This window comes from Aethalodelphis obliquidens, unplaced genomic scaffold, assembly GCF_003676395.1.
Source record: "Aethalodelphis obliquidens isolate GAN/ISIS:26980383/991018 unplaced genomic scaffold, ASM367639v1 scaffold26, whole genome shotgun sequence".
NCBI classification, from domain to species: domain Eukaryota; kingdom Metazoa; phylum Chordata; class Mammalia; order Artiodactyla; family Delphinidae; genus Aethalodelphis; species Aethalodelphis obliquidens.
The window spans coordinates 2,975,473-3,002,344 of NW_020837970.1; the positions used below are offsets into that span (position 1 = coordinate 2,975,473).

The 26,872-nt window shown below is 38.0% G+C and overlaps 2 protein-coding genes across 6 annotated transcripts in view; one reads left to right on the top strand and one right to left on the bottom strand.

The window, feature by feature from the left end:
• The window catches only part of CCPG1 (cell cycle progression 1), a 38,807-nt gene extending 29,987 nt beyond the window's left edge, over positions 1–8,820 (bottom strand). For 2 of the 5 annotated variants that reach the window (XM_027123076.1, XM_027123073.1), the window contains exon 1: positions 8,191–8,565. The gene's annotated coding sequence lies outside the window, so the exon portion shown is untranslated. Of the gene's footprint in view, positions 1–4,890; positions 4,948–8,190 lie in introns of all 5 variants that reach the window. The other 3 variants (XM_027123074.1, XM_027123077.1, XM_027123075.1) reach the window with 3 other exon arrangements.
• On the top strand, positions 8,815–15,442 carry PIERCE2 (piercer of microtubule wall 2). The gene is made up of 2 exons (XM_027123081.1): positions 8,815–9,094; positions 14,888–15,442. The coding sequence occupies exons 1-2, from the start codon at positions 9,077–9,079 to the stop codon at positions 15,233–15,235; spliced, it is 366 nt and encodes a 121-aa protein (XP_026978882.1). The 5' UTR covers positions 8,815–9,076; the 3' UTR covers positions 15,236–15,442.
• Positions 15,443–26,872: the final 11,430 nt, after the last annotated feature.

A 26,872-nucleotide genomic window follows, 5' to 3' on the forward strand; every position in this document is an offset into this window, starting at 1 on the left:
TTCTCCTATATTTTCTACTAATACTTTTTCAGTTTTGGCTTTTACATTTAGCTATTTAATGTGTGAATCTGGGTATTCTCCCTTTTAGTGTGAGGTAGAAATTATGTCAATTATTAAATATGCCATATTTTTTCTATGATTTAAAATGCCACTCTCTGTCACATAAAGTCCCATACATTTATGAATCAGTTTCTGTAGTCTCCATTCTGTTCCAATGATCTATATTCCAGCACCAAAACAAGGCTGTTTTAATTACAATGGTACTCACCACTTTTTACAGTGCTATTTTGCAACTCTTCGCTTGGTCCCTCCCTAAACACACACAACCACCCTGAACACTTACATACAGGCAACAATGAAACTGACTGCAGGTTACATGCAGTACTTATTCCAAATGCTAGAAATTTTTTTTTAAACTTCCTGTGCAAAACTCTCCCCATGACCTTGAGAATAAGTATTCTGTACAATAAAGTCAAACTTCTTAAGGGGACATCCAAATGCGTCCACTACCTGGCTCTAGCCTAGCTTGCAATCGATTAGTTCTCTCCTCCAGGGCTATTTCATCTGATCAAAGTAATCTACTTGCTACAAGTAGAGAGCACAGCCCTACCTCCATGTCTTCACTTACTCAAGTCACACTTCCTGGAATGCTTTCCTCCTTTCCTTTCTTCTGATTTCCATCTTTAAGGCTCAGTCTCCTCCATGAAGTTTTCCTTCATGTTTCTGACACACTGATCTCTCCTTCCCCTGAATGTATCACATTTATTTCTTATTTCTCAGCATAACTTCTGTACTTCTTAGCATAGCTTGCCTAAGAGCAGCCTCTATTACTTTTATCCATGAGTTACTTTACTAGTTAGTGTTAAGTTCAAAGCTTTTGATAAGGACTTTCAATTTAATTTTCAATGTCTCTATAACAGCACAAAAATTTTAACTGCTCTCTACTAGTCAGAAGTCATACAATACATACATAATAATCTCTCATCTTTAATCGCTTAATATTCTATTTTATCTATAGAAAAGGACACACAAGCATTTTTACTCAGATCAGGAATTGAAGGATCAGAAATAGTAATGAGCTACAGGTCTAATTTCAGGTCTAGCCCCACCCCTTAAGCTTGCCTCTTTTAAATGTACCACAATTATGAATTTTTTTTATTCCTGCCTATTTTCAAAAGGGAGCTAGGGCCACTAAAATCACTAAGCACCACGATGAAGAGGTTGAAACAGAAAAGCTTAAGAAATTCTAAGATTTTCTGTCTAAGTAAGGATCTAAAACTGTTACTGTCACTATGCTTTATGGTAATTTGGCACAAATTTACATTTTAAAAAGTACTGTGACAAACACTTCTGGAGTAAATGGTGAGAACTGTATCTCTTTGGGGAATTAAAGGGTCTTCAATCCTGTTCATTGTGGTGGGGGAAGAACCTTTCACTGTGTTGCTTTCTTTTTTCCAAATAGTCTCATCTTAAGTGAAGGCTCAGCTTATACTTTTTTTTTCATCTACAATGTCAACCTTATTTCAGTCCCCAAACTCTGGCAATAAATAAGCCTAGCCTAGGAGTGCCTAGTACCCACTAGGCCTCTGTGCTGTGGGGGAAAAAAAAAGACTGCCTTAGGGAAGTTGATTCCAAGGCTTATTGGCTAGAATGGTCAGGTAAACTCTATTTGAAAAAGAGTAAGTTTTTGTATGGCTTTTTAACTGTTATAGCAGATAAATCCTGCAACATATTTTCACGAAGCCCAGGCCAAACTAAATTGCTTCCAAACAGCATCAAGAGACAAATGATCTGACAGGTAATTCTGAATATGGAACTAAAGTGCTGGCTGCCATTCTGGATGCTCAAAACAGCAGAGCCTTTCTATGGTTGGTGTGAAAGGTAGAGAATGAAAGAGATGCAAACGATAAGAGCCATTTTCACGTAAAACGCTTCTGAATTTAAAAAGACAGTAAATTTCATTGTTCTTCCCCTCCTACCTCCCAAAGGGGGAAAAAATCAGTTTTTTGACAAATTGCATCACTCAGGAATTATACTCTCCATTAAACGTCATAAATGTGGTGTTGCAAAAGACTTTCAGATTGATGTCGTCTCTCATGTTTGCCTTGTGAAAGTTCGGCATTTTTAAGATAAGGCTTCATAAAACCTTAAGACCACCTGGTAAAAATACAGCCCAGAGATTTAAACATATAAAATAAAACCACACACACAAAAAGACTCAAACAAAACAGAAAAGTTTTACAATCCTGGGGTAAAGATGACCTTTTTACTAAGCTTTACACAAAACCTAGAAATTGTAAAGGAAAAGCTTTTTATTATATAAAAATCATAAACTTGTTTGCCAAAAGTCATAAAAATAAGAATGATATACTGAGAATACCTGTGACATATATAACAGTTTTCAAAACATTTAAAGTACACCAATAAATGAGTAAGAAAAAGGTTAAAAAACTGAATAGAAAATTTATCAAGGAATATGAGTAAGCAATTTATAGAAGATATTAAAATGGCTTATAAGGAAAAAAATGCTCAACCTTACTACGAAAGATACACAAAGAGTAGCAAGATTATTTTAATGCCTGAACGATCAACAAAGATTAAACAGGTTAATAGGTCAGATACAGAAAAATATGTACTGTAAACAGTAAAAATGCATAGTTATTATCATTTGAGTAATTTTGTAATAACAAAATTTTACAGGCAGATACCCTGTGACCTATCATCTCTATTTCATTTCCTATCCACCTCATTTCTAGGAATTTATCTGGTAGAAATACTCACATGAATATGAAAATACATATACATGTGTGTAAGAACGGTTGAATTTTTATAGTACAAAATTAGAAAGTGAAGAGTCTATCAAGAGTGAGTTTATTAAAATTAAAATGTATAATATCTATTATTAATGCAGCCATTAAAAATTTAAAATAGATCAACATGTCCTGACATGGAAAGACATCCATAATATATTCTGTGAAAAAAGCAAGTCAGAAAATGATATGTATAATAAACCCTATTGATATTAATTTATATGCATTAGTCTAATTAAATTTTAAAGAGTATCTTTCAAATCTAAAAAAACTAAAATTACACGTATTATGTCTGCTAAATTTCAGTGAGCTATTTATTACCTTCATAATCCGCAGGAAAAAAATATACATTTTTTTTAAATGAAAAGACAAACCCAATATTAAGTAAATGAATGACTGACAAAAATCCAATCATCTTCTGGATGACCAGTCTCTTCAGAACAAATTAAAGGACTAAAGGGAATCATATTAAAACGTTTATATCTGAGGTATCAGAAGTTTACTGGAGAAAACTGATGCTAGAGAAGAGAGAGCATAACCCAGGGATTTGAAGAGTCCACAGTGTAGTAATTACGGCATCAAGATGTGGGTCCAATGGCTGTCCTGCCTCTTGGTTATATGCATCTTCTAAGTGGATTCAAAGATAACCTCTCCATAGCAAACAGGCTTTCCTAGTTTTAATAGAGTGGAATTTCATTTAAACACCGATATCGCTAAAGATAGGCATCTGGAAAAAAATCTCCAATAGTAGTAATTTCACTTTATCCATGACCAGAAAGAGGCAGCAATACTGTTACATACAGTAAATTAACTTTTTGGTTTAGAAAACAAATTCTGCAAGAAGTGAGTCAACACACAATTTCTTCACAAGATTTCTTTTATGATGTAACATCCTTCATATTGGGAAACAAAAGGAACTACTGCCATATTTGAAGATAAAAGTATCCCTTTTTGCCTCCATCTAAAAGAAGCTACACCTTTGATTAAAAGTTTGAAACAAAGCAGTAAACCATATGAATTCAAAATGCTGGGGGGAAATTAAGATAACTGTTAGTATGGAAATACCTTTTCACCAGGTGTTCCCATTCTGAAAAGAATCCTGACTTTCCAGGATTGTTACATCTTAATTTTGGAAAAGCCTGAAAGAGCCAGTAGTAAATCTAGAAGCTTGACTAGGCGCCATACGACCCTCACTTGGGCACTGCCAGGCCCTGTTGGCTCCTCTTCCCCTTTCAGAGATAAAGTAAAACTAATGGGATCTAGCTTGATGTTGTTTTTTCTACTCTCAAAACATTTTTTTAATGATTTTACTTGTTAAAATATACGTATTCATCATATATCTATATTTTTTGTTTATCTTAAACATACTTTCCACAAAAGGATAATCTGTCCTAATTTTTTTTTTTTTACAACTCTCTTCTACTTTTCATTTGGGAAAAAAGCCAGAGAGATGGAAAACAAAGGGATTTTATATATTTTTATTCTGTTTTCCATTTTTTTAAGTACATAATAGACAAGTACACACCCATTGTTACTTTCTAGTAGTAATATTAGATAAAATGTTAGTAAAGATGTTATTTGAGTTATCAACTAATCAAATATAGAAGCAGTCATTACCAACCCATGATATATTATATGTTTCTTTGCCTTTCACTTTCGCTTATATTTGCTCTCATAAAGTCCGCAGAATTGATTTGTAAGTTTCTAAAAGACTTTTTTACTTGAATGTTCTATATGTCAACCCAACTTGAAGTTAATCTCAAGGGGCAGATGTCGTATGTAATACAGATAGGGTTGACTTCCCCAGAAGGAGTGTCTAAGCTCTAAACTATCTCTTTCCCTGAAAGACAAATGCTTACACATGTAATGCATCTCCGGGAGGACCTGGAATTTGACATTCTGTGTAGACTCACTGTTCATGAAATCAACTTAAAGAACTGTTTTAGAACATTAAAAACAACATCCACTTCCTACTGTTAAGTTACACTGAAGATTTTCTTTATACTTTAGATGTGCAATTAAAACAAATCAAAACCAAAATTAAAGGCTGAACCATAAAAGCACACTGCAATTTCCAAACCTTTAATGCAGTAGAGTACAAAGTCACAGTCAGGAAAGGGGCCAGGTTCCCTTCAACCTAGTAAAAGGCAAAAAGCACTATCAAAAAAATCAAATGAAGATCCCATATGACTTTTTTCCATCAAACTTCTCAGTCCAAAAGTATATATATCACATTAAGTCATCACACTTCAAATGTATAATATGCTTTATGTAAATGTTACTTACGCAGGCCAATAATACTTTGCATGGGTAGATCACTCTGCCACTTACAAAGTGATACGACTTTTTATATCTGATTTGATCTTCACACATACCCCATGAAGTATGGTAATGGCTGTTACTTATTATGTACAAATGGAAAAAATAGAAGCTCATAAGTTAAATTATTTGTCAACATCATTAAACGTCCTGACTCCCAATCCAATTCTTTTTTCACATTTCATCATGCTGGCAACATGAACCAGAAATAAGGTTTTAGGAAACTGCTTTATGGACAAATACTGAAGAAAAATTAGATTTCTGACTTACTGCTAATACTAATACTTCCTTGCTAATACTTCCTCCAGAAAACTCTATAAGCCCTTAAGCAGGTTTCCACACCTTAAACACCCCTTGGAAAAAAATCCTCTCAATCTATCAGTTAGTTGCAATCCTCCCCATATTACAGAGTTAAATTTCACCTTAGAACTCAAACTGAGATTTTTATTTTCAAGTTTATCTAGTGCAATACATCGAACATGACCTTTTAAACCAACTCATTTTTTTTAACTGTTTTAATTTAGTCAAAACTGCAGAACTGCCAGACAGACAAACATGGTAAGACATCACTTATATGTGGAACATAAACAATACAACAAACTAGTGAATATAACAAAAAAAGAAGCAGACTTACAGATATAGAGAACAAACTAGTGGTTGGGGGGGGCGATACAGGGTAGGGGAGTGGGAGGTACAAACTACTGGGTGTAAGATAGGCTCGAGAATGTATCGTACAACATGGAAAACAGAGCCAATATTTTGTAATAATTGTAAATGGAAAGTAACCTTTAAAAACTGTTTAACAAATTTTTACAAATAAATTTAAAAACAAAACAAAAACTGCACAACTCCCAGGAAGAAAATTCTTGAAAATGTAAGTTATCGCCTACAATATGGCAACTTCCTCATCTTAACCACTCAAACACAAAAGCAATTCAGCCTCTAGTAGTTCTGCATTGTTAGATGAGTCTGCATTTTCTGTTTTAAAATACCCTGGGCTTAACAGGCCTTGCACTGTGTCCATATTCTTTACATGTCAGAAACTACTACTTCTAAGCTCTCAGTTCAAACTCACCTAATTTTTTAAATATTTAACTTAGATAAAATACAATTACACAACCTACACAATACTGTGGAACCAGTTAGTAAATCAAACATGTTAAGTAATTATGAATGTTTCTTATGCCCTGTAAATGAATCCAAATTTTTAGTGAGATATTGAGCCAACAAAGGGCACAAAATACACAAAATAAAACAATAGAAAATATTGAAAAGAAACTGAAATCTGGGGAGAGAAGCAATGCTCCAAAGAAAAGAACCTAAGAAAACAAAGTATGACTTCTACAGCTTAAAAAACAAAAAAGCAAAAAAATAAAAACAAAGCTTCAGAATGGCTATTCTATTGAGTTAATGGACACTTGGAATTGAGGTAAATCCCATTTTCTCAAGACTGGTAACTGCAAAAATACATGGACTATTCCTATCAAAGAACAATGTGGCCCTTTCTTTATGACAGAAAACAAAATGTGGGCTAAATATGCTACTTACCCAACCATATCCAACATATCCATAATAGAAAATGAAACAAAAACATAATCCAAAATATCAGGCATATAAAACATAGTATTGATACTTGAAATGACTTGATGAAAACAAGCTTAAAGCCCCCATTTTATAATAATGTTTAACTTCTTTATTTCCACTGGCAAATGTTTACAAATAATAAATGAAAAATCCTGCTACATCCCAGATCTTTTCAGATTAATATGCCCATGCTTTGTCACCTTGAGTTACAGTAATAATCAAGATTGCACTCCCTTAATTGAAGAAAAGTAAGCAATCTTGTCTTGATTTTACTGTACAAAATGAAAACAGATCAAAATAAGACGAGATGTACAAATGCTAAGAATTACTGTCATATTTTTTTGTTTCCTTTCCAGTCCAACCAACGCATTTCTTGTCACTTCTCAACAACTAACTTACATACATTTAAACTTGTTATTCACAGAGTCCGTGGATGCAGTAACAGGGGCTCTGCCTATGTTGTTTTTAGTTGTTATTTGCTTTTTAAAATTAATGTTTAAAGAGTCTGTATAACTGGAATTGCTGCACCTGTGTCCTTTTCTTTAAATTAAGGTTTTTTCCTATAGAAAATTTGGAAAATACCAGAAAGTATAAAGAAAAAAATAATTTGTAGTTTCAGCATCTAATCACTTTATAACTATTACACTCCTTTGAGTCTTGTTTCTAATAGACATTGAATCACTTCTAGTCCTATGGTTTAGTTAACAAAATTAGTATTACACTACTTTCTAACCTACTTTCATTTAAAAACTAGTATTTCCCACACCCTCAAATATTATTTGAGAGCGATTTTTAATAGCTTCTTTAATCCTTAGGTTGGGTAAAGGATTAAAAATTATTTATTAAAATAATACCCTCACTTTCTCCCTTCCCTTCCCCTTTATGACCATAGCTCAGGGAAGTATAGTAAACCATTCACACTAGCGTCCAAGGTGTGATAAATACCCCCCCTTGAGAAAGGTGGGGCCTAATAAGATTCAAACGTTAAGCCAAAGATACGATGCGCTAATAATGACATTTCAAGTACCGTCCAGTAGATGTGACCTTATTTGAGGAGGCAAATCTCCTAAAATTCGCAGTACTAAAATAATTACCTATTCTAGCTACAAGAAGGCTCCATTCCATTTTTTAATAAAGCCAGACTGAGTGCAAATTTCACCCACTCAACAAAGTACCTAATTGGCTGAGTTCGTTAAAATTGGCGCTCCCAAAGGCAAAAAGTTGATTCGTTAAATAAACAGTAACGCGTACAAGGCACGGTGTGACCTGCTGCTACGAGGGCTTATCGATTAGGAAGGGGACCGGTGGAGGCGGAACAGGATAGACAGGGAGATTTGATCATTATCAGCCAGGCTCACAAGCAGAAATCTCAAACACATTATTTAATCTTTCTCTTCCTGTCATCACGGGGCTCAAACGTCACCAAAAAAGACCGGCCGGCTGAAAACCCAGCGGAGTGACGCACATAACATCTTACCATATGGATTCTCATCAATCAGGACCGAGGAGAGCCTTAAGCCAGCCCAGCGGAGAAAGGCGGGTGCGTCCCCTGGGCTGGCGGCTCCCCCACACTCCCGGCACACCGCTCGCGTCTGCAACGCAGGGAACCGAGGCTGCAGGACCACCGGACCGGCTCCGCCACGGGGGATGCAGACTCGCCTTCCGAGTTGGCCACCCAGGCGGCCGCAAACACCGAGCGCCTAGGGTCAAGCCCTCCTTCAGCGGAAACCCCGCGACCGCCTCCACCAGGCGGCTAAGCCAGGACCCCGACAGTCGGCCGGGACTCCCCTCCTGGGGTCCAAACTCGCCCAGGGCCGTACCTGAAGGAGCAGCGCCACCTCCGCCCGACGGCGTTAGCTGTCGCGGCGGCGACGGTCACAGCTCCGAGAGCAGTGACGCCTCTCATAAAAACAACAACCTGCTCGCAGGCGACCGCAGCCGAAAGGCGGAGGGCGGCGGGGCGCCGCGGCGCATGCCGGGACTCGTAGTCCCGCCCGCGCCTTATACCGGGCGGCGGCGGAGGGAAGAACTACGACTCCCGAAGAGGAGCGCAGTCCGCCGCCGGCAGGCTGCCGGAAGCTGGGCCCCGCGGCCGTGATCCTCACAACATCCGGGCCCCGGCACTGCAGAGGCGCCGCGGCCGGTTACTGTGGAGACGGCCTGCTACAGCCTCTCCGAAGGATTCCACCCTGGAGGACGGCTCCCGGGATTAGGCCGATTAGTTTACACGTATCCATCCAGCCGACGGTTCGCCTTCTCTTTGCTGCTTTAATTGGGTGTAGTAAAAGTCGGCGCTTGCTGGCCTTGCCATCCGCTGCAGGAAAAGACTGCGTTTGCCGAAAAAAATAAAGAAGATATCGAGAATGACCGAGGGCGACTGGGTGGGTTTGGGCAGAGGGCTGGATGTTTTTGACTGTCGGTACTCTTTACTATAAACTTGGGCACCCCACACTCCCACCCACCCCCACCCTCCAAAAAAAACCCACCGTTGTAGGCAACCGCTGGGCTACACAGATGTAACATGCATTGCATTAAGCCAGAATTGCCTCTGAAGGTATAAAGATGATTGGGGATGGTATGCAACTCATGCCCCATTGCAAAATGCCGTGATGGTTTTGAACAAGAAAAACGTACCTTGTTAATTTGACATCTGTTTACATTGTGTCTTGTTCAAAAAAGGATATGAGGGGAAAAAAGTATATGGTGCATTTATACTCACTGTTGATGGAAACAGTAGAAAGTTAAGGTTTAATTCTCTGTCACCTAATTGTGGCCAGAAAAAGATAAATTAAGAAAAACATGAACAAGGAGGATGGTGGGCCTGAGGGGAAACAAAAGGGTGCCTCAAAATTAGACTTACAGGGTTTTTTTTGCTTTTGTTGTTACTGTAGTTAACATCAACTGTGACACAAAACCAAAAAAAAAAATTTTTTTTTAATTTTATAATTACAGCTTCTATAATGGGCATTTTTATTATTTCAGTAGCTTGTTACTTATCTTTATAAAAATGTGTGTGTGTTTATAACAAAAGACTTGGAAAAGTCAAAGTGGCCTGGTTTTCTCTAATTCTAGGAGAGCCTGAAAATTAAATTAGTAAGGAAGCTAATACCATCTATTTGTAGATTTTCAAGGCACTTGCACAGTCTAATTTTAGACTTAATCGATTTTAAAAGATTCATTTATAATTTTCATTAACCTTCTTCTCCTTCAGTAACAGTTGCTGACCCAATGTATAACCTAGCAGAGAATTTAAAGTAATCTTTTTATTATTCTTTATATTAGGCTGTTTTGTTTTTGATTGTATCTGTTTTGAACTCTACATTTTAAGAATACCAGATTTGAAGAGGTCGAAACCCAAATAAGAAAGTTGCAGTGAGGGCCTAGGATATAAAGTAAAAGCAAGGGGTATTTTGTTTCCAAGTCCGTAAACATTTGTGAATTGTCCTGGAGGTCTAAAAGATTTCGGTAGACACTAACTTTTACAGATTGTGTGGTACGGATTATGCCAACAAAATCTGTCTTCTATTTTCACTAGATTCTGTTTTCTGTATTCCATTTTGATTCAAAGTTGATCAGAATTTTAGAGCCAGTTGCAGAAGGTGATTTGAAAGTCACAACCTCTGGGACTGAGGTTGCCCTGGACAACCTGACTGGTGTCCATAAAGTAAATTAGGGTTGGTACTTTTTCTCACAAGTCACAGGGCAGCACCTTCCACCTAAGAAGCCTTCCATGTGCTGAGAGAACCTAGACATTTTGAGAAAAGCTGACCTGTTGTGATACCGTAGGATTCTGGTGACTTAACTATTCTCCAATGTCTGTGCTCTTGATATTTAAAACAATAAGCAGTGTCAAAAAAGAATAAACAGCAAGAACTGATGAGTTCTACTTCCAGCTTTGCCAGCTTCCTACAAGATAATGAATGTTAGTAAATGGTAGCACACTACTGTAAAGTTTTCTTAACCTGTAAATTTCAGAACTGAATTCTGGAAGATCATGCATATGCATTGAAGTATACCTGCAAAAAAGAAAATGTTAAAAATTGGTTCCATTTATATAGCAGCGTATCATTTACATCCGATTTTGTTTCATTTCCACAACCACAGGAACTATGGCAGGTTGTTTTTTTTTTCCCCCTTTTTTCCCAGTTTTACAGACAATATAAAAACAAAGGTGCAGTGATGATAAAGGATTGGAATCTAGGCCACAAAGTTCTTGCCTGTGCTACTCCTCCAACACCCTATTATACTTCTTCAAATCTGAACAAAAGAAAAGAAAGTGGAGTAAATACTTCACATTTGCAGGTTTGAACTCAAGATTTCAAAACAAATAGGTTCCTGACAGTGGGGAACTTAACTTTGCAGAGACATTAAGTAGAATAACCCAAGAATTCAGAGGGAGCTGAGTTAGTCTAAGAGGAACCGAACTAATCTGACCCAGATTTGATCCTAACTTAAGCGTGACCCAGCAACTTGGTCAATATTCTTTCCTCCATTTTTAGAGTTGGAGAAACTGAGATTATATGCTTGCTAGTTTTAAGGATTTAGAATTCTTAAAGGGTCTCAGCCTCATGAATCACAAGCATCTACTATAGAGTCTTCAAAGCAAAAGAATTTTAATGCATATAAACAACCTTCTATTTAATGCAACCTTAAAAAGTCAGAGTTACAGAACCCTGCCAATCTCTATGAGGTTAGATATAATAATATAATTTCTGATCTGGAAGGACTTAGATCTTAAGTATTCCAGAAGTTGCCAAATTTGGAGGGTTTTTTAACTACCAAAATTTTTTGCCTACATGGACACCACAATCATTTTTAAGAGCCTTATCACAAGTAAATATACACTTCCTTCATGTTTTTCAAATAACTGAAAATCACTTTCCTATTGCTACATTTGGAGAGCCCTTATAACCTCAGATTAGAAAAAGAAAAAAAACTAATCCATCTCCTTTGTTTTATATTTATAGACAAGGAATTTGAATCCTTGCAAAATAATTTTATCAAAGTCACACAGCTATTATCACTGGCAACATCAGAACCCAGAACTGGTGACACCTAATATTTGAAGGTGAAGACCTACATTTTTTTTAAATAACCAGTTTCCCAACATTATTGAGCTGGTTTCCTATGTGCTTGTCTTCTAGGTAATAAAATGTAAGTTCTAGGAACTTTAGATTGTTGATCACTATTTTTCCATCATCTAACAATGCCTGGTACACAGTGGGTACTCAGTATTTGTTGAATGAGTGATAAACAAGGTGCATATAGTGTGTTCCATTTGAATTCTTTCACCTTCATTATTGAAGCTTGATGTTTTTTATAGACTTGACTTTACTAAGGATAAGCATGTTATATGCATTGCTAGAAAGCAATATGCACTTTTGTACCCATTCTTTGTAATATCTTGCTCCCTCCCTCCCCAAATAGCTAAGTTATGTATATTTTAAATCTTTATTAAATTTATTATATATGTTAATTACATATTAAATTGTAGTAAATGGCACCACCATCTACCCAAATGTTTGTCCAGAAATGTGGGAGTCTTTCTTGATCTGTCCCTCTTCCTCACTATCCACATCCAATCAATCACCAGGTCCAATGAATTCTACTTCCAAAATGTGTCTCAAATTTATTTACTAGTCTCTCTATACCACCATTCTTCTATAAATCATCATTGTCAGTCACATGGAACACTGAAGCTCCTCTCCACATCCATTCAAGTCTCTGACGGCAGCCAAAGTAATTTTACTAAAAAGCATATTACATCATGACATGCTTCTCCTTAAAACGCTTCAATAGCTTTCCATTGCTTTTACCATAAAGATCTAAACTTTTCACATAGCCAACCAGACCCTTCAGGATCTGGCTCCTGCCCCTCTATTCTCATCTGCAGCCATTTTCACTCTAACTTACTCCACTTTGGCCATGCTTTTTCTTTGTGCCCTCCTCTATCTGTTCCTTTGCTTGCCTTCCAGTCTTAAGATTCAGCGACACGTCACCAGAATGGCCTTCCTAGGCCCTCACACTAGGTTAGAACCCCCTATATGTCTTCATAAATATCCTGAATTTTTTTTCTTCATAGCACTTACCACAATTAGACAGTTGTATAATTATTTGCTTAATGGCTATCCCCCACAAGGTTAAGATCCCTGAATGTTTATCTTGTTCCCTTTTCACTCTGAAATTAAGCTGTACGTCCTCTTCGAACTATGACCTATTGCAGTCTTACTCTATAAGTTACACGTTTTTATAAATTCTCATAGTTCTAGTACAGGATTTTAAAAAGCTACCTTGTACATACTTTTGACAAGTTTGCTCTGTACAGATATATATAATTGAATGGGTACTCTTCAATGTCCTCCAGAGAAAATGACTCCCAAAAGGAAAGTAGATGGGGCTAAGTTTTTGTTTTCTTCTCTATTGTTTTTCCAGCTTTATTGAGGTATAATTGACATATAATATTGTGTAAGTTTAAGGTACAACATGATGCTTTCATATACATATATACTGTGAAATGATTAACAGTAAGATTAGTTAATATGTCCATCACCTCACATAATTATAAATTTTTGTGTGTGGGTATGGTGAGAACATCTACTCTTTTAGCAACTTTCAATTATATAATACAGTATTGTTAACTGTAGTCACCATACTGTACGTTAGATCCCTAGAACTTACTCTTCTTATAACTGGAAGTTTGTACCCTTTGACCAACATCTATTTCCCCCATCCCCAGCCCCTGGCAACCACCATTCTGCTCTGAGTTTGACTTTTTTTTTTTTTTTCAGATTCCACATATATGTGAGATCATACTGTATTTGTCTTTCTCTGACTTAACTTTACTTAGCATAATGCTCTCAAGGTCCATCCATGTTGCTGCAAATGGCAGGATCCCTTCCTTTTTTATGGCTGATAATATTTCGTTGTGTGTGTGTGTGTGTATGTACCAAAATTTCATCCATTCATCTGTTGATGAATACTTAGGTTGTTTCCATGTCTTAGCTATTGTGAATGCTGCAGTGAACATGGGAGTACAGATATCTCTTCAAGATGTGATTTCATTTCCTTCAGATATATACCCAGAAGTGCAATTCCTGGATCATATGATAGTTCTATTTTTAGTTTTTCTGGTTGTTTTTTAATTTATTTATTTTATTTATTTTTGGCTGTGTTGGGTCTTCGTTGCTGTGTGCGGGCTTTCTCTAGTTGTGGTGTGCAGGCTTCTCTTTGCGGTGGCTTCTCTTGTGGTGGAGCACAGGCTGTAGGTGCTCACGCTTCAGTAGTTGTGGCACATGGGTTCAGTAGTTGTGGCTCGCAGGCTCTAGAGCTCAGGCTCAGTAGTTGTGGTGCACGGGCTTCGTTGCTCCGCGGCATGTGCAATCTTCCCAGACCAGGGCTCGAACCCACGTCCCCTGCAGTGGCAGACGGATTCTTAACCACTGCGCCACCAGGGACGTCCCGTATTTTTAGTTTTTTGAGGAACCTCCATACTGTTTTCCACAGTGGCTGCACCAATTTACATTCCCACCAACAGTGCACGAGGGTCCCCTTCTCTCCACATCCTCGCCAACTCTTATTCTCTCTTAACTTTATAATAGCCATTCTTCAGGTGTGGATTGATATCTCATTGTGGTTTAGATTTGCATTTCTCTGATGATTAAGGATGTTGAACATCTTTTCATGTACCTGTTGGCCATCTGTATGTCTTCTTCGGGAAAAATGTCTGTTCAGATCCTCTGCCCATTATTTAATTATATTGTTTGGTTTTTTGCTATTGAATTATATGAGTTCTAAAGATATTTTGGAAATTAACCCCTTATCTGATATATGGTTTGCAAATATTTTCTCCCATTCCAAGGCTGTCTCTTCCTTCTGCTGTTCTTGTGCTGCACAGAAGCTTTTTTGTTTGATGTAGTCACACTTATTGATTTTTGCTTTTATTGCTTGTACTTTTGTTGTCATATCCAAAAAATTACCAAGACCAACTCCAAGGAGCTTTTTCCCTGTGTTTTCTTCTAGGAGTTTTACGGTATCAGATCTTACATTTGTCTTTGATCTTTTTCGAGTCACTTTTTGTGAGTAGTGGGGTAAGAAAGGCTTAGGGCTAAGTTTAAATAATTCTGTTTTTTTCAGAACTTTATAATTGAGAATTATTTTATGCATTTATCTTTTAGGATAAGAAAATTACTTCAGCTTCAAATTCAGAAACAGAAATGAAACCTGAACAACTGCCTCCTTGTGTGAACCCTGGCAATCCTGTGTTTTCATGTATGTTGGACCCAAAGACACTCCATACAGCTACCTCACTATCAAAACCTAAAATGATTATGTATAAAACCAATTCAAGTAATTATGGTGAATTTTTAACCATGCCACAGTTTTTCCCCTGCTATTATACTCCAAAGGACCAAGTATTTTCAAGCAATATCAGAGCTACTGGATTTTATCAAAATAACACTCTAAACACTGCACCTGACAGAACAAGAACCCTTGATTTTCCGAATTTTCAACACACTCTATGAAAATATATTACTCTTAAATAAAGAGAAAATATACTTGGGAAAAATGAGTTTTAAATCTAAGGCTAGGATAGCTAATTTGAAATATAAGAAGATTTGAATTATTTTTTTAAAAATACCTTTAAGAAATAAAGCATTTCAACTGATAACTGAATGACAGTGACTTCTTAAATAAAAATGTGTTCAAAATAGAATAAAAGGTAGAAAGCATTTTATTATACCTAGCTTTATTTAGTTCATGTAGTCCAAAAGCTTCAAAAGGCTTTCAGGATCTCAACTGTCTACTGAGTATATTTATCAAGACAAAGGAACACAGGAACTGTAATTTTGAAAACTGAATTAAGGAAGATTCTGATGAGTAATTTCCTACTTTTCTGTTATTTCAACTAATAGCTTAGAACCTGGGGAACGTTAGTTCACACTGCTAAACTGGTGGAAGAGAGGACTTGTTATTCATTCATTTAGCAAATATTTATTGAACACCTACTTATGGCAGGTGCTATACAATGAAAATGGAACACAGAAATAGAAAAGTGTCTTTTATTGTTTCAATAAACAATATTTGGGGGGAATAAGAGTAGCAAATTAATAATACATGATAATTTATGTAATGTAAACTATGTAAAAGGTCTTTCAGACACAGAGAATTGCTTAAATTGAGACCAAGATCAGAAGAAACATTCTGGAGAAGGTAAAGCCAAATCAAAGGAAAGGTCCATCCAGGCAGAAGAAACCTTACTTATACAAGAATGAAAATGTGAGACAATGTTGCACGTTTTTACAAGTGCAATTACTTTTTTTTTTTTTTTTTTTGGCCTCATCATGCAGCTTGAGGGATCTTAGTTCCCCGGCCAGGAACTGAACCCAGGCCGTGAAAGCGAGGAGTCCTAACCACCGGACCACCAGGGAATTCCCCAAATGTAATTACTTTGCTACATCTTTAACATAGAGCATGAGCAGTGGTAGATTATGGGCTACACAATTCTTTAAACTCTGTAATTCCACTATATAGAGAGATTTATTTCAGCTGCCATCTGTTGAAACCTCCTGTTCAGTTGGATCTGAGTACCTTTACTGGAAAAAAAAAAAATCACTGTTCTTATTTTTCCCTGTTGGTTTCAGGTTCAGGATATTAACATCAATTAGAAAAAATAATCTTGTGAGTCATTAGGGGACCAGAAAAGTTGAATCTTCTATTTACAAAAATGGCTTGATGTGAGGAAACAGCTCAAACTCTGCAGCCTCATGAAATTCTTTCAAATATCCCAAAATATGATATTTGGCACAAGAAAGAAAAAAAAAATTAGTTTTGTTCACTTCCTCTAAAACATCAAAAATCAAGGCACTGCACAAGATTTCCAGGTAAATGATGCAACAGAATTTGAGTTTACCAGATTTTTCTCTGCATAAAGTATACAAACCCTTTTCCCCCTTCACTGTAGGTGCTTGATTTGTAGAAAGTGAAGTCAACTTTTTAATATGTAGAATCTAGAGGTTAACCTAAAGTTCCTTACTATGACAGGTGGTTAGGCCTTTTGTTTTGTTGTTCTTGCTAAAATTCTTAGGAAGGATGAGTATCTTGGAATCAAGCATATTGTCTGGAATGCAATTATGTAGTCATTCAGTGCCTATCAAAGTCCAGGGACTATTCTAGGCACTAAGAGCTTGCCTTCATGGAGACTAGATTCTAATAAATTCTAGTAGGGGAAAACAGACCAAAAGACATATGTATAAATATGTATACATATTTATATATAAATGTTATAGAACATAAATGTTTATATGTTTATGTTATGCATGTGTGTATAAGAGACATATAAATATACATATGTGTAAATATGTAAATGTAAAATATGTGTACATATTTATATGTAAATACTTATGTCCATATATGTATAACATTTATGTATTTATGGTACATAAATTTTATTTATGTAAATATTTTATTTGCATGTTATTAGCATGTAAATATTTATATATGTCTATATGTATACCACCTGGCCCTGCAGCTGGTATCCCCTAGGCCCTAGAGCACATGGGGTAAGAAGAGGGCGTGGCCAATAAGGAATGAGGGAGAGAGATCAGAAATCACCAGAGCCCTGGGGCCTGCAGGACAGTCTGCTTTGACCATAAGCTCCATAAAGGTGAGGGCCAAGTCTGACTGGTTGATCCTTAATTCCTCAATGCCTGGCATGGTGCCCTGTGGGCAAGCAGCTCCTGTCCAGCAGCCCGTCTCCCAGGATGCTGGCTTTCACCTGGATGCCGCCACCACCACCTCTTCCCCTGTCTCTGCAGGGCAGGTGGGCGAGAGGCTTCCCTTTGTGGGCAGCTGCTGGGGGCACAACATCTCTTACTACTTCTGGGAAGCTACCCAAACCTCTGTAAATAGTCACTTCACTAAAAAGCCTTTTAAACACCGCAGCTGAGTGTACTCTGTTTCCTGCCTGGACTCTGACAGGTCCTTAAAGGGAAGAAAATAGGAAAAGGATCAACAGGAGCCTGGAAGGATAAGGGGGCTTCTCAGAAGCACTTATACAGCCCCAGGAGGAACAATTCTTGTTATTCCCTGTACTCACCCACTGAGGGGGAAAAGGACTTAGAAAGGACTGCGTGAGGCCCACTACACGATGGCCGGCCTGAGTCACACCAGCTATCCCGTGGTTAGTGGCTCTCTCCTCTCTATGACCCTCAGTGTTTGGTTCTATCTAGATAGGAATCCTTGATACGGTGGGATTATAATTTACTACTCTATTGGCCTGTCCCCCACACTGGACTGAAAACTCCTCAAAGGCAAAGATTTGGGTTTTGGCCATTTCTGGGTCCTGCCCAGTTTCTCACAGGCTGCCAGGCACAGAGGAAGCCCTTGAATGGATTCATGTGAAGAAAGAATGAAGGTTTCTCCCACAAATGAACCCGTAGGCCCACCCTTCTAAAATCCCCACCTTCCAAGGTGATGAAACCACCTCAGAAGCCCGTGGCCAGGCCCTGAAGGCTAAAGAGTATTTGACACTGATGATGCCGGAAGGTGACTAAGCTGCTGAGTCAAGAAAACCAACTTCCTCTTCCAAGACGGTTGCCTGATCTACCCTCAAGTTGTTTCGCCCAGACACATCCTGGCCTCATGCTTGCCTGACACCTTTGCCTGCTTCTTCAAGGGCCGCCAGTTTCGCTCAAACAGCTTTCTCGTTCTTGTACCCTTTTGTTCTGTTGCTGTCTCAGATGTTATCCAAATGATCCATTCTAACCCCTTCACACCTTGATCAGGAGACCCTCACCACACAAAGCCAACAGTGTGGACCACATCCTCCCATCCCCAAACCAGGATACAGTCATTTGCAACCAGGGGTGTCCCAGGAAACCTGGGATAAAATACTCATCATATCTATAGAACCGACACTAAACCTTGATCCATTTTTAACGTAAATGGTCTTAATAACCACAAACATATGGGGGAGAAGAACAGTGAACAAAGCTTAACTGTTTTGTTGACAAATTGACTGTAGTTTTCATAGGCATGGTGACCATATTCTGTAATTTTCTAACGCAGTGTTTTTTTTTTTAATCTTAATTTTATTGGTGTATGGTTGATTTACAGTGTTGTGTTGGTTTCAGTTGTACAGCAAAGTGATTCAGTTATGCACATACATATATTCATTCTTTTTTAGATTCTTTTCTCTTATAGGTTATCACAGAATATTGAGTTCTCTGCGCTGTACAATATGTCCTTGTTGGTTATCTATCTTTATAGAGTAGTGTGTGTATGTTCATCCCAAGCTCCTGATTTATCCCTCCCCTCTAATGCAATGTTAATTTCAAATGTTCCATTAGTGGAAACATTTTTAATGCTGAACATGATTCATGTTGTATTGTTTTCAATAAAAGCAGTTCTTTATGTGTATATATAAAAAAAAGGCTGCAAGAAGTAAAAACTACATTTTATTAGTTTTGCTGTATACTGAACAGAGAAATGGGGTGATAGCTGGAAACAGATATGGGGGCAAAGGTTACTTTTTAAAGACAGGATCATAATATAGCATGTTTGTATTTTGATGGAACCACATTTGGAGAACCTCTCACCCACAGTAATCAGTTCCATAGAGAAAATGTCGCTAAAGATGACTACACAGTAATGTTTCTTTAGTATGGACTAAAAAAGCTAAAGTGTATAAAATCAAAGGCACAGATAGGATGAACACAGAATTATTCACCAATTTATAGTATATTTAGAACTAGGATACGTAAGAACAATAAAAAAAAAGCATTAGCGTATGGACTGTAAAGTATTAATTTAACTATTTTGTGAGATACACTAAATAAAGTAGTATATTTGGAATATGCTATGCTAAAGTATAAAAAGTAAACTTACTCTGTAATTTTTCCAAAAAGAAAGACTCCATTTCAGATAACAGTTTGAACAATCAATTCTCCTGGAAGATACTTAAAGCAAATTAATTTGAAAACTCACATACTTTAGGCAAACTTTCCTTCCTTTCCACAATTATCAGAATATTTGAAGTTTTACCTCCATTTATTGACTGATCATTTCTTGAAATACAGCATGAACTCTCAGCTTCAAATGAAACTGAAGGCTTACCTTCCCAAAGGAATATTTTACCAATTTGTTTAGGTCTTTTTCCTCTTTTAGCTATAATCTAAAAGACTATCATAAATATAATTTACCACATCAATAATCTAATTAATATATTTGACCAAATAATGTTGGTTGGTTTTTACTATCTATAATAGCTCAAAATTATTCTGAGTTTAAGCAGTTCATTTATTAAACAAAAACCATGTTCATTTAGGTCATAAAAAGGCTAAAATGAAGTATGTTCTAAGTACTGTCAAAAGTAGCTCCTTGAAGAGAGTATCTTAAGAGAAAGATGGTCTTAGAGTCATATGCTTTTAAAACATTTTAGAAGGGCAAATCACAACATCAACTAAATAAATTACTCAATGTTCTTTCAGAGAGAAAAAAAAAAAAAGAAGGGCAAATCACACTTCAAAGAGAAGATGCTGGTAACCTTGTCATGACCTGAAGAATTAACCTGGTTTTATTGTTAGTACACCAGAGTTAGTTACAGTGAAGTATCTCTTAAGGCTTGTAAACAAAGGGAATTATCCTAAACTTTGTAGGAAAAAGGAAGCCTGTTATGTAGAATTGCATATATGATGCCATGAAACATTCCATTCATTAAACTAATCATCCGTGTTCTGAGTCCCTGTTTGCCAAGCAACTTTATTTTGATTTACCATATCAAATCTGCTTATAAAGAGAAATGAATTTTCATTTAACCTACCGTGACAATGAACATCCTCAGTCAATTTCTGATTATGAATTAATAATAAGTAGGCAATCTGTTTTGTCTGTCTCCTGAGCTTGGTTAATGTGACTCTGATCCTTAAAGATGGGCCAGCTCTTGAGGGTGCTCTTGGGTCTTTGAGCGTGAGACTGAGCCAGATCAATTCAATAAGGTAATGAAACACACCCTTGTTATCAGGCTTCTTGGGAGATCATATACCAACCTTTTCCCCAGATGGTATGTGCAAAAGTCCTTTGCTTTTTTATTCTCCACATAGATGAGGTTTGTTGGAAAGAACCTGGCTTGCCAATGGCAAGTGGTCTCTCCTTGACCAAACTCTAAACATGCTCCTCTGAGCCACTTTTTCAACTAGGCCTCATCCTGTGTAAGCAGATGGGGTAGGGGTTCCCTGGAGAAAGAACTAGATATAGCTTCTTGACATAGAGAAGCCATTTTAGGCCTAAGCCATTTTGTGATCTAAGCCTGGCCACAATGCTTGCCTTTGAATAGGTCTCAGTAATAATGATCTTAAGGGAATAAAAGAACAAAGAACTCTTATCAGGCAAGAGAAGGAAGAATAGTAAAGATAACAAATCAGATAATAAAGACTCAGTTCATTTCAATGGTAAAGATTAGCCTGAAGCACTTTTTTGAGCTGTTCTGCAGAATTTAAACCCCCTCCAGGGCTCAAACACCAGATCTACTGGAAGCTAATGGATGTTGACCTTTTCTGACCCTCATAGCTTCAATCAAGCTTGGAACTCTGTCGACCTTTGCCCCAATGCTATGCAGAATTCTCTGCTCAAGCTCCTTCATAAATATGCATACACCAGCCAAGCCCCTTCATGAATATACATGTACCCTTAGCTTAAAACTTCCCTAATTTTGCTGTTCAAGGATACACGCCTTTGGGAAAGATCGCCCGTGTTCTCCCTACTTATTGCAAATAATAAATGGGTCCTTCTTTCGCTCTTTCCCTTGGTTGCGTCTTTTGGCTCGACATCACCAAGAGGTGAACCCAGCTTTTGGGTAACACTTGGGCCTTGTCCTTAAGAGCCTAGTTGTAACAAAACTCTTGTTAAAAAAAAAAAAAAAACTCTTGTTAAACCCTCTCCTTCAACTCCACGCAAGCCTGACTCTTAAGAAGTGCCCTCCTGGAGGAGCTCAACACAGGGTCACAGGGTCACTGGTGAAAGCAAAGGGGAGAGTAGAAACTGATCTGAGCTTAGGCTGAAACTTGAAACTGCTATGGATACGGAGGTCAGAAGGGAGCATGGGCATGAATCCTGAATGGTGGGGAAACTCGAAACCATCGCAACCAAGAGGTGGGTTCCATGACACCCGCCCCTCAGGTGAGCAGCCCCGACTCCTTTGCCCCCATGAGGGAAGCCCCACTCACCTGACTTGTCCCCCTGGAGTGAAAAGAGGCCCCACTTTTGAGTGTTGTGTGTCAATAACAGTGTTGTGTCACCGGTGGTCATGTTGATTAGTTGAAGAGAATAAGACTTAAAAAAAAAAAAAAATCTTGTTAAATCGGTTTAACCACAATCCCACCATCAACATCTGATCACCTTCAATATCTAACCAAATTCCTCATCTCTCACCATCTCCCAGGTGATATCTGATCAAAATGGCCTGCCTTCAGCAGGAATCCTGTTAGGTTAGTTTAGCCAGAATCTCCCTACCCCTGATGTTTCCACTCAGTAATTTTCTATCCACTGACAAGCCACCCCCTTCCCCACTTCCCCCCAACCCCACTATTGCTCCTTGGCTATAAATCATCATCTGTCCATTCTGTAGTAGGAACTGAACCCAGTTCTATACTGAGTGCTCTTTTCTCCTATTGTAATAGTTTCTGTAATACTTGTTTTTACTGCTGTAACTACTGTCCAGCTCTAGTATTTTGTGATACTAGGAAACTGGAACAGGATATGTTTACTTAAATACATGTGTTTACTTTCCATTTAACTATTAGACAGCATTTATCTATTAGGAGTAATACTTTTACCTCTGTCAGTAAAGAGCTAAAATGTATAAAAGCAAAGTTATCCCAAACCTGGTCTGGGACAAACCTTCTTTTGCTTGATGTCATTCTCCTTCTGGAAAGAAAGGAGGAAATGAGCATCCCTGACAAAATGCTTAAGCACGTTTAATGAGATAGAGACACATTTTGTGAAACTAGTTACTTACCCACCCTAGCTGACTCTCACGCAATTGTCAGTCAAGAGGCAAGTGGCATGTAAGGAAATACTCTTTTTAAAAATCTAGTCTAGGACTTCCCTGGTGGTGCAGTGGTTAAGAATCCGCCTGCCAATGCAGGGGACGTGGGTTCGAGCCTTGGTCTGGGAAGACTCCACATGCTGTGGAGCAACTAAGCCTGAGCACCACAACTACTGAGCCTGCGCACCACAACTACTGAAGCCTGTGCACCTAGAGCCCATGCTCCACAACAAGAGAAGCCACCGCAATGAGAAAACTGCGCACTGCAACGAAGAGTAGCCCCTGCTCACCGCAACTAGAGAAAAGCCCACGCGCAGCAACAAAGACCCAATGCAGCCATAAATAAATAAATAAATATTTTAAATAATAAATAACTAAAATAAAAATCTAGTCTAACAATAATCTAATTATTTCCTATTCCTATTTCCTATTATTTCTGTTAAAGAGAAAAATCACAGGCCCAAAATGGCAGCACTTGTGTTAAAAGCCCATGATTTAATACCTAACCTAACTGCAGTTTTGACCTTTCCCAGAAATGTAATCTTAATCAATCAGTTTGGAATTTGCTGGTCAGCACCAAGAGGTAATCTGTCACTTGGGCCCTCTCCAACTCCCGCCAACCCCCTAAAGGAAGAAGAAGCAATCTGCCTGACAAAACCTTTCCCAGCAAAAAGATGTCTTAGCCTAAAAATAATCCATTATTTTTTTTCATCAATAGCTCCCTTGTGCCCCACCCTTCTTTCTATAAAAACCTTCCCTTTTGTACAACCCTTCAGAGGGCGCTTCTAGTTCCTAGATATGATACTGCTTAAATTATGAATCACTGAATAAGGCCAATTAGGTCTTCAGACTTTGAACTCTGTTTTTTAACATTTCCTATTTCTATAAAGGATCAATTGCAAAATGGACTAACTAGCAGTTTTTCCTTTGCATGCAAAATTGTGATATAGCTTTGATATTTATTACCAACTTAGCGGAAAAGTTTTCTTTAATTAATGTGTACACTGTGTATTTATGTAATAAGCAGTTATGGTAGGGGGTCCTCAGAGAAAGAGATCCAGGCATGGTTTTCTTGACATAAGAGAAGCCATTTTAGGCCTAAGCCATTTTGTGATCTAAGCCTGGCCACAATGCTTGCCCTCAGTAATAATAATCTTAAGGGAACAAAAGAACAAAGTACTCTTATCAGGCAAGAGAAGGAACAACAACAAAGACAACAAATCAGATAAGAAAGACTTCCCAGATCTGTTTCAATGGTAAAGATTAGCCTGAAGCACTTTCTTGAGCTGTTCTGAAGAATTTAACCCCCCTCTAGGGCTCAACCACCATTATCTACTGGAAGCTAAGGGATGATGATGTTGACCTTTTCTGACCTTCATGACTTCAATCAACTAAAGCTTGGAACTCTGTTGACCTTTGCCCAATTCCATGCAGAATTCTCTGCTCAAGCTCTTTCATGAATATGCATGGACCCTTAGCTTAAAACTTCCCCAAGTTTGCTGTTCTGGGAGACACTGCCTCAGGAAAGATCCCCAGTGTTCTCCTTACTTGCTGCAAGTAATAAATCCTTCCTTCTTTGGCTTGGTCATGTCAAAGGACTACCATGACAATTTTTTCTTTTAATAATTTTATTCATAGGCTTTAATGATCACACTATTATTTGGGAAACATGTTTTTATCATAAATGAAATGGGAATGTCTATATCTATATTTTAACTCTATCACTACTTCAGTCTAAGACAGAAGTCCCTTAATAGAAGATTGCTCAAAAAAAAGGTCAAGTGAATACAAATGAGTGTCTGTTGCTTTTAAACCAAGACTTAGAGGATAGGGTCAAAAAGAATAAATAACTACTTAAGACTCCCTTCTTCTACCTCCTCCAAAAATAGATTCTTTTGCTCTTATGGTAGCTATTGGGGCCAGTTTTTGTTTTCTGACTGAGATAGTAATAGGAATGAGACAGGAGGGAAGGGGGCAGGGCACAACCTTTAAAAGAATGACACAGCCATTGAGGATGCAGGAAAAAAACTAGTTAGAACCAACTAGGTCCAAGATGGCAGAAGATTCAACTTCCAGTAGCCCTTGCGCCTCAGTACACGCTCATTGTAATATCAATACATTAGCTAAATGATACATCCACAGGCACCATGACAGCTCCAAGGCTGACCATAAAAGGCCAAAAAGTGGGCTGTGGAAATCCCTGCCCCTTGTCCAAGATAGTAGGAATAATCCTCCCACCTATGAAATTACCCAGCCGTAAAAACGATCCCCCCCACACCTCAGCACCACTCTTGCCTTTCGAGACGGACCACATTCTGACTATGGAATGTGTATCTCTCTAAACAAACCTGCTTTCGCTTTACTATGGCTCACTCTTGAATTCTTTCCTGCGCGAAGCCAAGGACCCTCACTCGGCGGCCTGTCCCAGGGACTCACCCAAGACCTGGGACATGACCATACTCGTGTGCCCCATTTTTCCTGCAACAGGAAGAGCATGAGGAAAGACTAGTTTGGTTAAAGTATTTTGAATGTCAAACTGGTATGTGTCAAACAGAAGAACCACCTCTATTTTGGTTACATTTATTTTTAAAAATAAAAGCAAACCAGGGGAACTCCCCTGGTGGCACAGTGGTTGAGAGTCCGCCTGCCAACGCAGGGGACATGCATTTGAGCCCTGGTCCAGGAAGATCCCACATGCCGCGGAGCAACTAAGCCCGTGCACCACAAATACTGAGCCTGTGTTCTAGAGCCTGTGAGCCACAAGTACTAAGCCCGAGTGCCACAACTACTGAAGCCCGTGTGCCTAGAGCCCGTGCTTGGCAAAGGAGAGGCTACCGCGATGAAAAGCCCATGCACCACAACAAAGAGTAGCCCTTGCTCACTGCAGCAACAAAGACCCAACACAGCCATAAATTAATTAATTAATTAAAACAAAAAAACCAAACAAGGGTTGATTATAAGAAAAAAGCAATCCTGTCTCACCAGAAGGTCTGATAACTGGGCAGAACTGCTATAGAATTTATCAAGAGTTGCTTTATAGAAGTAAAAATTTCAAGGTTGCTGAACTAGGATACTCTTACATATTCAAAAAAGTACTGCATTTTTTCTTTAAGAAAGAGGCTGTTTTATGATCCACTTGAATGACACCTGATGAACAAATACTATAAAACTTACTCCAAAAAATTTTGTTTTGTTTTCCTAAAAATCCTCTACATATAATCACAGAGAAATGTGACAACTATTGGATGCAAAAGGGAAGCTGTACTGGTTTTGCTTAATGCTTGCATCATCACAGAGATACAACACAAGTGGTGGTGCAATCCAGTGTCAGTATCATAATACTCGAAGTTAACATTTTCACCTTTGCTTCCTTTTTTTTTTTTAATAAATTTATTTATTTTTGGCTGTGTTAGGACTTTGTTGCTGCGAACGGGCTTTCTCTAGCTGCAGCGAGCAAGGGCTACTCTTCGTTGCGGTGTGTGGGCTTCTCATTGCGGTGGCTTCTCTTGTTGCGGAGCATAGACTCTAGGCGCACAGGCTTCAGTAGGTGTGGCACGCAGGCTCAGTAGTTGTGGCTCTCGGGCTCTAGAGTGCAAGCTCAGTGGTTGTGGTGCGTGAGCTTAGTTGCTCTGCGACATGTGAGATCTTCCCGGACCAGGGCTCGAACCCATGTCCCCTGCATTGGCAGGCGGATTCTTAACCACTGGGCCACCAAGGAAGTCCCTGCTGCCTTCTTTTGTTTTTTTCCTGATGTACTTGAAGGTACTAGAAAAAATCTCACTAGAAAATTTATCATCACCAGATAGTGTTATGAAATATGATCGACACTTTGGCAAACACTTCCCACAACTAAAGTTGAAGATAAGGTTTCCCAAACAGTTGTTTTACTAGGGTAAACTGGTCTAACCTCAAACAACAGGTAGCAGAGCAGTATTTTTTTAAAAGAAGGTCCTGTGCATTTGGAAACTAAGTCAAAACATCAGTATTGATTATACCAAGCCCAATCATTCAGACAATTAAATAGAGTAGTATATAATACAAACAAAAATACTTTATAAATACAATCTTTTATTTTAAACTTCTCTTTGTTAAAAATGAATCAGTAAGCATTCTGGTA